General features: G+C 32.5%; 2 protein-coding genes and 1 long non-coding RNA gene across 5 annotated transcripts in view; 1 reads left to right on the top strand and 2 right to left on the bottom strand.

Moving 5' to 3' along the window:
- Window positions 1-9,574, top strand: part of LOC108734964 (disintegrin and metalloproteinase domain-containing protein 10) — a 38,685-nt gene extending 29,111 nt beyond the window's left edge. Inside the window, exon 11 of one of the 3 annotated variants that reach the window (XM_018466743.1) lies at window positions 9,143-9,574. In XM_018466743.1, coding sequence (XP_018322245.1) covers window positions 9,143-9,198 — 56 coding nt within the window. In that variant the 3' untranslated portion in view covers window positions 9,199-9,574. Of the gene's footprint in view, window positions 1-9,076 lie in introns of all 3 variants that reach the window. The other 2 variants (XM_018466742.1, XM_018466741.1) reach the window with 2 other exon arrangements.
- On the bottom strand, window positions 3,340-7,236 carry LOC108734963 (membrane-associated protein Hem). Its single transcript, XM_018466740.1, has 5 exons — window positions 7,015-7,236; window positions 6,229-6,948; window positions 5,695-6,171; window positions 5,355-5,640; window positions 3,340-5,286 (listed from the first exon to the last, which is right to left on the bottom strand). The coding sequence occupies exons 2-5, from the start codon at window positions 6,920-6,922 to the stop codon at window positions 3,378-3,380; spliced, it is 3,366 nt and encodes a 1,121-aa protein (XP_018322242.1). The 5' UTR covers window positions 6,923-6,948; window positions 7,015-7,236; the 3' UTR covers window positions 3,340-3,377.
- On the bottom strand, window positions 7,384-8,817 carry LOC108734965. The gene is made up of 3 exons (XR_001937486.1): window positions 8,522-8,817; window positions 7,955-8,466; window positions 7,384-7,882 (listed from the first exon to the last, which is right to left on the bottom strand). It is a non-coding gene; the product is annotated as an uncharacterized LOC108734965 (long non-coding RNA).
- Window positions 9,575-10,332: the final 758 nt, after the last annotated feature.

Below are 10,332 nucleotides of genomic sequence, written 5' to 3'. Positions count from 1 at the left end.
GCATCGAGTGCTCAAATGTGACTTTTCAGAACAAAAAAGTGTATTTTGTTGGAGGTATGCCATCCTTGCCATGCCATTTAATTTCTTTCGGAAATAAACTGATTCTTGTTATAATAATTTAGGAAAATTTTTAATCGATCCGTTTTAATAATTGTTAATTTAATGACGAATGTAACGTTAGAAGAGCAGTAAGAAGATTTCCTTTACCACATTTACTAACATGTAACGAGGTGAGTTAAATCTAATTTAAATTGAGAGAGAAAACTACCATATAATTTTTTTTTTTTTCAAGTACAATTTTTACATCTTAGCGATATTTAATTTTTTAAATATCCCAGTCACTTTCATTGCATACATCTTGTCATTTTTTTGTTTGTATTATAATAATAAATGACTTAATATTTTTTACTATACAACTTGATAATATTGAGAATTAACTTTGTATATACATAATTAATAATTTTCTATTGGCTTTCCTACCAATTTTTGTCTCGAGGTAAGCATTGTCTTGTTGCTCGTTGATAAATGATTTAAGAGAAAAATACTTTTCAATACTCATTTTCAAGGAGAGTATTATTTGTTTTAATTATTGGTAATTAACAATTTACTTAATTATTATTGGATATCAAGATGAGACGATGGTATGTTTAATATTCCCAGCTAACTGTTCATGTATAGGCTGTTTAATAGAATTGTAAATTAAATTAAATAATAACGGATCTCATATATGTAGATACATACATATACATATATTATATATATTATATATTGATAATGATAATGTCTTCTTGATATTTTTTCTCGAATGACTATTTTTGTATTGTAACTCATGACAAGTATGTGTAAATGCTTCAGAACCAGACATACAATGTAAATAAAAGAAGTAATCTTTTTAAATGTGTGATATTCACAAGAAAACGAAAAAACAGACAGAAAAACATCACATATACGATCTTTGATAGTACAACTTGTTTCCAATGGGGCACACGATCCCTTTATAATAATAGTAACGATATATCTGAACTGGACATTCTCAAAGTTTATAATGTATTTGTAGAATGATTTTGATGTGAACCACCGTTTGATCCATCCTAGGATGCAAAATCGACTAAACAGTAGCAAGGCGGGACGACGCTCTGGCATTCGACCATACTCGTAATTCATCGGCTTTTTCCGTCGTCTTGTTAAAGACTTGGACTCATTTTCTTCAATAAATCCCAATTTCGATATTTCACATCTGCCAGGGGTACCGTGACAGTACTTTTTTATTTTAAAAAGGGGTATTATTGAGAAACACTTGGGAGAACAAGGGTTAACTATTTCTATAATTTTTCTACTAAAGAATTGGAACTAACAAGTAATATACAAAACTGTATCTAATGAAATGTGGATATTTAAAAGCAATAAAACAATTACATTAAATTGGGGAATGTCCAAAAATTATATATTTAAAATAAAGGAATCATGTGCCTGACATTTAAAATGGTCATAATTATTTCTGAAATACCTGACCTGTGGCTTTTTCCAAAAACAAAATGCTGCCCTGTGACGCAGTTTTCAGCTGTGTATGACTGACAGTTGTTTTTGTTGTACATTTTGATGTGTAAATAGGTATATTATTCCACTCATTGACCAATTATTGTCTCATAATGGCTTGTGTGTTGATTAATGAGAGAACGAGAAAGAAAGATTATTATTAAAGGATAAGATGTCGACAAACTGCAAGGGACACCGCCTTTCCCATTCATGCATTTATTTGATTTAACAATTACTTTTTAATAATTAAATTAGATTAATCAATAAAGAAAAACGGAAGCGTGGCGTCTCTTTTTCAATAGGCAGTGTTATATTATATGAATAAAATTTTTTCATTACTTTACAAACTTTTTTTTATTTTTTATTTTACAGTCAAAGAAGATAAATGTGAGAGGAACATATTTTTCTAAAATGGTGAGACCTAATACATTTTCTAAAAAATTGGTCTGAGCACGCTTTGGTCGGTGCTAATACGACTAACTTCCCATTAGATAATACAGTTATTATTGATTCCGTAACTTCATTGTTGTGATTAGATTAGAACGTATTTTAATTAAATTGTTTGTAATTAATTCGTTTTTTTTTTATAAAAAAAAAACGGCTTGACCGATTTCGTTCAAATTTCTTTCAGATCTTCATTATGATAATATCTTTCGAAAAAATTTTGGTTGAGGGCGATATCTCAATCCGTTCTTGAGATATCGAAAACGAAAAAAATGCTGACATACGAACGTACGTACATACGTACGTACGTACGTACGTACGTACGTACATACACACATCATCAAAAAAATTGGCTAGCATGCTACTAATATGTTAAAACGTGGAAATATAATGAAAATTCCGATTTCACTTTTCGACCCAATTACAATAACTTCCTAATGGGAAGTTAATAATAATTAAATAGGTTCCTTTTACTTGAGCATAGCCAATAATAATTTAAGGCCAGGACTTACTCCCTTATTGTTTAAGTGACTGTTTAAACTGTTATTAGAATTCTAATCATTAAATATAAAATGGTTCAAGGTCAAAAAAAAGCAAAATCTTTTTGGTATTAAAATTTTATTTAATAACATTTAAATTTCGCAGCAGTATACAATTAACACGAATTTAGCAAAAATATTTTTCTACAAAAACCTATGAAATTATATTTTATATAACAAGCTTAGTATAATTTAATTATTAAATGATAAACGAATTTGAATCAAATGGATAAGCAATATATTGTATTATAAAATATAGACAAACTATTCAGTCTACTAAAGGTACAAATAATGAATACAATTAACTGATAAAATATGTAACCATATCTGCAATACATAAATACTGACTTCAATTGGAATAAATATTGCCTGTAAAAGACCATGGTATCCATTAACTAATTTGTATTTTGTTTAATATGTGTTTTTCAACGAGATTTTCTGAAATTTAGTAAAAAAATGGTACTGTGAGTAAATAAGTTATTTAAAATTCGAGTTCAGTCAAAAGAACGTTCAACTATCGACGTGAGGAAATATTTAAGTTTCGTTGAGAAAGACACATCGCCCTTTATAAACTAATGCTGAACAAAACTTTATTAGAGACGACCACCTGTATTCTTCCTATTTTCTTATAATTATTAGTTTTTTACTAAAAATATTTACAATAAGACCTCTTATATCTAGTATTAAAAAAAAAATATTGGCTGCACCTAACAATTGCTGTGCTTTGTAAATTACAAACACTTATCCCAAATCATCACTCACAACTCATTGTCAGTGCAATTTAAAGTAATAAATAATTTAAGTTATAAAAAGATTGATAAATACAAATACATATCTATTTCAGTGTTTCAAACAATTTTATATCATTGCTTGTTCCTGTTTGTATACAGCATGATAAGCATTCCGTATTAGAGCATAAGGAAAGCAAGATTCCAGTAAATCCATGGTAAGGAAAGGAGATTCCTGAACGATCAAATCTAACAGTAAATAGACTGATTCTCGATTCTTAATTATATCCTTATCAGCCTCCTGACCAAGTCTAAGTAAACTAGACGATGCCAAAGCTAAAAACTCTTTCATACGGTCCTCAATGTCTCCTTGAGCACAAATCGTGAATAAAGCTCCAAAAACGTTATTAATAGCAAGTGCCATACAATGAATATTATTGGAATGTCCTTCTAAAGAAGCTCTGTAGAACGAAAGCTCCGATTTTGCGAGTTTAGGAATCGACACTGCCACAAAGACCATCAAAAGACATACAAGTAAATGCTCCTCTGCGTCTATTTCTGGTTTTTGGAGTTTTAGGGCGCTCGTTAATGTTGGATCGACTTTACATGGCAAACCAGCACCAGATGTCATCTCGCTTACTACTTTCATAGGATCCCCACTAGGCAAATGGTGACGAAAATCTAGGATCGAGCTTAAAAGGAAAGGAATTCTCTCCTCCAGGACGTCAGTCAAACAGGATTGTGCTAAATTTCGAAAGCTTAGTATGACTCCAATTATTGTCATTCGTTGTAAAACGTTCTCGACATTCGATAATTTTTTAAATTGTTCTTTCATTATATCCGGTTTGTCGAAATTCGTTCGTAACGACACCAGCACTTCTTTATTCGCTTCGGTTAACTTTTTGAGTTCTTGAACCTGGCTGGCGATGTGCCACATCAAAGTTTCGTTGAGTAACTTCATCCCATAGGGTCCGATTAATTCAGCTAATGCCCGAAGCTCGTTTATATCCGAAAATTCTTCAGGATTAAATGGAAGTGTCCCTTCGGCTGTCAGACTAACGAAAGAACGTTGGTTCATTGAAAAACAAATATTACCAGCACTGACACGTCTCAGCAAAACTTCTGAGTACCATTGGGTGTAATGAGCCGCGATGGTTTTCTCTCCGTGGCTGTCTAAAGCTTGGGTTTGCTGTAGGAGGCAGTTGTTGAACACTCGAGTTATGTCGATATGGACGTAGTTTTCAACAGTTTGCAGAACGTTCATGTAAGCTCGAACGCTGACTAATAGTTCTGAGGGTTTTGCTATTTCGTTGGTGTCTGGATTGTACATGACCATGCCTACCAATGCTCTTGCAAATCGGTTCTCTAAATGTTGATATAGATACTCACGAGGAGCAAAAGTATATTCCCAAACGTTGATGGTTGAAAAATAATTCAAGGCATAGCAGAGTTCAGTCAACGCCATATGTAGTTTGTCCATGGTCGTCAGATTCTCTCGAGTCTTTCTGTAGCTCTCTTTGCCAGGCTTTTCTATTTCAACGGCGTTTTTCTTGTTCTTATCTTTCTTCTTCCTATTCATTTGTTGTGCTATAATAGCAACGCAATGTTTAGGCAAAAGTTTGTCGCTCAGTTTGCACTGTTCATCGCAAATGGCCGTAATAATATTTTTTGCTTCTTTAGCCATCTCGTCAAGGAACATGTTGACCACTGAAAGACTTCTTTCACGAATATGGTGACGCTCCTCAGGACATAATTCGTGAGTACAGTTTTGGAAATGACTGCAAATCGATGGGAATGCTGTTATGTATCTATTTTGTGCTGGAAATTCCAAGCACATGTGGAATTGGTCTTCAAAGATTTTGCTGTAAAAGCAGAAGATGGACAGGTCCGACGTTTCGGTGATAATGTCGTCCAAATGGTCTACCATCCTTGTGTGGAATTGAACGGCGTCCAGAAAGGAAGCCAAGTCCCGATTATCTATTATGGGCATTGGGGATTTTGCAGTTGACATGTATGCTTGCAGTCTAAACCAATCAAGCCTATAAAATAAAATAAACAAACACGTTACTTAACAAAATAATTATGGAGCTTTTATAATGTTATTTACCGAAATGCCAGGAAATCGAAGACTTCGTTATCCTCCACCTGCTTTACAGATAAATTGGAAATAGTATTGCACAATGAAGAAAGGATTATACCTTCTTCTTCAGGACACACTTGTAAATTTTGCATCATATGCTTCAAAGCAATAGCATCAAAACCAGACAGGTACTGCACAAAATACCTCTGCATAACTTGACTATATTTTCGTACTAAAACGCGTAATTCTTCCATGTGAAACAGCAATTCTGGCAATTGCCTGTCCACAAGATCTTCAGAAGATTTTCCCTTACCTAAAGAACAAGTACTTACAGAAATCTCATTTAAACGATTAGTTTTATTCTTACTTTTCTGTTGGGGAGGATTATCATTATGTCTTAATAACCAATGTACTTCGTCTCTTGCCAAACAGAGACCAATAAAAACCATCAAAGCTTTTGGTCCTAAAAGTCCAGGTTGATCAGTCAATATTAAACCTAATTCTTTAAGAGATGTTCTAAGAAACTTTCGTCGTTCTCTATGTTTATAGCTGGCTTTTTGAACTGCTTGACTGTAGCAGTCTTTAACTTCAGAAACCCTTTTGCTATAACCTTTTAAGGACTCGAAGTATGATTGAATATAGCTGTGTATGTGTACAACCTCGTCCCGGAATAGTGGGATGACCCATGATGACTCCAAAGCACTCACCCACATTTTGTTGAGATGATCTTGCTGTAAACCTTGATGACATAATAAGAAGCCAAAAATGATCCAACGTTCCATGGATTCTAAAGAAAGGTATTCACAGGATACACGTTCAGAAGTGACTGGTTTTAGGAGCTGACCTATAGAACACAAAATAATTAAATAAATAAATAATTAAAGAAACACATTTTCTGTACCAGGGTTTCCAACAAGACTCAGTTTCAATTCAGATCTCCACTGATCTGCTGAGACATTCCGGACAGGAAATACTGGCAGTAGAGAATGCAATGCATTTAGAAGGAGTTTGGCATGGGGCAAAAACTCTTCAGAAAGTTTTTTAATTGGCACATCATAATCAATGATCATATTGCCAAGCCTTGGAAAGCTTGAATCACTTTGAGAATGCACCATTTCGTGGGCAGCATTAAATAAACCCAGTACAGCTTTTCTATCTTCGACTCTTGATAATAATATCATTAATGAAACATAGGTGACTACCAAATCCAGGTAGTTCTTTGTTAACTCAAAATTCACTGATATATCCAAATGTACCTGCCAAGCATCCATACTTGTCAAAAGTTCACAAACATTGTCTTTGAAGTCTAATAGGTCAACAAATGTATAATAATAAAGGGACAAACTTTTAATAATATCATTCCTAATTGCATAAAGAGGTTGTAAGCTCTTGCTATCTATATTTGGGAACCGACGAACTATGTTTTTAATTGATGACTCAAGATTTTTGTCAGACAAGAAACCTGGCTTGGATTTTGCATCTCCACATGCCTTTTTGATATTATAGATTCTAGTAAGCATTCCAACTCCTCGATCATTCAAGATAATTAGTTTTTCAGCGAGCTTTCGCTCGCTTTGACCTGGTTGTCTTGTCATCTTCTTTTCTTCAGTATTAAAACAACCTGAAAGTTACAAACGAAGCACACACATAACTTAACTGCATTTGAACAACTGTCTTATTTATTTACCTTTTAAGAAGATTTAATATAACTTTAAGGCATTACACAAAATCAAAGTATCGTTTATTTATATTTAAAAAACAAATAATAAAGGGAGGAACCCTTTGCTACATAACCTCAGCGTTAACTGTCAACTCATGACAATATAAACAAGAAAAGGTACATTCTATAATATACCATCTAATGTGATATTCATAAGATTTATATTAATTTAATTAACAAAATATCCTATGAAATCTGTCAAAATGTAATTAATTGGTATTAACAGTGGTACATTACTGTATATCAGACACCTTTATTAAACATTAATTTTATTTTATATAATACAACTGAGCGGTGAGGTACATTTCACCAACTATTTGATAGATGTCCTGTTTGGCTAATAATCTTATTTTCATTTTTTACCAGTTGTCGGTAGATGTCCCTGTATACACCATATAGCAAAAGTTTTTTAAACATTAAGTTATCCTAAAAATTTTTAAATGCTCTAAAAGGTTCACTCAAATGTTAAAGGTTCGTAGTCCAATAAAATTTCATTTATTAATAGAAATATAATTTTCATCGCAATTGCTTATTAAACGAATACCACCATTTCTTCTTATTTGAATTTAAGAATTCTTCATGGCGTTTTTTAGCTTGTGTTGTAATATCTTGTTCATAAATACTTTCTGCGTTATCAGTTTGATTTTCAGATGAAAACCAAAGAGCTTGGTATGATTTAATAGAAGAAACTATTTGCTCTACACCATTTATTAAATTTTTTATTTGACTTTCTGAAAAGTGTTCTTTTCGTTTTGATCTATACTCATGTAAAAGTTCCAATGTGGATTTTAAGTCTGACTTAATACTTCTAGATATATTACTACTTTCGTCTATTCTGAAAGTAAAACGCAGTTTAAAATCAATAGACAACAACGTAATACTTAGGTATCATTAGGTCTTTACTTACCGGTCGATGTTCTCAAAAACTTTTTTCTTTTTTTGATAATTTCGGAATACATTTTGTATTATTCTTGCAGATTTTTCTTCAATAGACTGATCCATTAGAACTTTGATTATTTAATGTCATAAATAGCCAACTTTTAATTTTTTTAAATTAGTTTTAGCTCGTTTTTTAACTATTAAAATAGTACACGCGTTTTGGATTAAGAAACTTCTACTTAATACGTTTCGTTTACCTGAAGTGTTCAGGTGTAACTGACACAAATCTAAGTAATCAATAACTGTTTTGTTTGCATTATAACTACAAGTAGAGGTACACACAGTATTTCAATTAGCTAAACATTGAAACAAGAGCGCATGTTGTACATATTTCATAATTTAAATTAAATTACATACAGTTTCATATCTCACTTAGAACTGTAGAAGTTTAAGGAGCAATTTTTATTTTCGTTTCTATCGAAATAAACTTTTGAAGGTGTGCTGTATTGCCCAGAAGTATTCGTTTGATTTTCAAACCTACTAATTTATTATTTCATTGTTAATCAACAGTATTGCATTGTAGTACATTACTTACGAACTTTGGTTTCCATTTTTGTCTAATTCACATTTTTCTCTAGCAGTTACATATTGACGATAAGCTTTTTGAATTATTCTTGCCGATTTATCATAAACACTATCAGAAAGATTCATAACACTCGTTAAAAGTAAAGCAAGTGTATAAAAAATAATATACGTCAGTTTAAATGCCAAACAATTATTTTCTTTTCGATTGTCTTAAATTTTGAGAATAAAGAGCTTTTCCAATTTTCCGGTGTATATAACAGACCAGTATCTTTAAAAATATCCATTACGAGTTGTTTTAATTTACCCACTTATGNCCTCTACCATATTTACTATTGTTTTTCTCCCTTAAAAATCTAATGTAGATTTGATAATTGGAATCTCAAACACATGATATAGTAATTAATTAGCCCTATTGCTTTCCCTATTTTAAAATTAGATGACTTACAAGTAAGTGGATAGGACTTTCAAAATTGCAAAGATAAAAAGGGTAAAGGATTTTCATTCATGAAACAGGTTCGTATTGTCGTGGCCATAACTCACTCGTTCGTTTCTCTTTGAACGCTAGATTATTCTCCGCTAGCATCCGCGCCCCCTGCGTCAAGCAGACCAAATAATCCGGGATTGTATGCAGGTGCGTATGACAGGAATGCGTACGAGATGCAGCAGCAACAGCAGCAGAAAGTCTGACAGTACGCCACCAGCGATCCCGAAAGCGTCCAAGGGCAGCCGCCCAGGACGTCTCCACCTCCTGACTACCCCGGTCATCCAATGGCCGGTATTCGTTTCGAAGGACCCGCCGTAGCACCCGTAGAACCAGCAACAGCCCCTGTCGTCGTTGCCGTCTCCCCTGATGCAATCACGACAAACGACGCCGCCAACACCTCGGCTCACGTCCGTATCAGCAAAAGACTGAGTAACAACGAGACGTCAACGATGCCTACGGAGACATTGGTTCCAACGGGTTAACGTGCATTTATTTTTTTTATTAATCAGATGGATTAAAATGTGAATGTGACGATAAATATTTGAAACGGGTGAGGACATTAAAACCTTAAAATTTTTATTTTGTCGTTTATTCTTTGGAAAAGTGTTATAAAACTTTTGTAATCGTCGTTTACTATAGCATCGAGTGCTCAAATGTGACTTTTCAGAACAAAAAAGTGTATTTTGTTGGAGGTATGCCATCCTTGCCATGCCATTTAATTTCTTTCGGAAATAAACTGATTCTTGTTATAATAATTTAGGAAAATTTTTAATCGATCCGTTTTAATAATTGTTAATTTAATGACGAATGTAACGTTAGAAGAGCAGTAAGAAGATTTCCTTTACCACATTTACTAACATGTAACGAGGTGAGTTAAATCTAATTTAAATTGAGAGAGAAAACTACCATATAATTTTTTTTTTTTTCAAGTACAATTTTTACATCTTAGCGATATTTAATTTTTTAAATATCCCAGTCACTTTCATTGCATACATCTTGTCATTTTTTTGTTTGTATTATAATAATAAATGACTTAATATTTTTTACTATACAACTTGATAATATTGAGAATTAACTTTGTATATACATAATTAATAATTTTCTATTGGCTTTCCTACCAATTTTTGTCTCGAGGTAAGCATTGTCTTGTTGCTCGTTGATAAATGATTTAAGAGAAAAATACTTTTCAATACTCATTTTCAAGGAGAGTATTATTTGTTTTAATTATTGGTAATTAACAATTTACTTAATTATTATTGGATATCAAGATGAGACGATGGTATGTTTAATATTCCCAGCTAACTGTTCATGTATAGGCTGTTTAATAGAATTGTAAA

This window comes from Agrilus planipennis, unplaced genomic scaffold (assembly GCF_000699045.2).
Source record: "Agrilus planipennis isolate EAB-ADULT unplaced genomic scaffold, Apla_2.0 scaffold92, whole genome shotgun sequence".
Lineage (NCBI taxonomy): Eukaryota > Metazoa > Arthropoda > Insecta > Coleoptera > Buprestidae > Agrilus > Agrilus planipennis.
The sequence above is the reverse complement of the archived record's forward strand: the minus strand, read 5'-3'. Positions and strand labels throughout refer to the sequence as shown.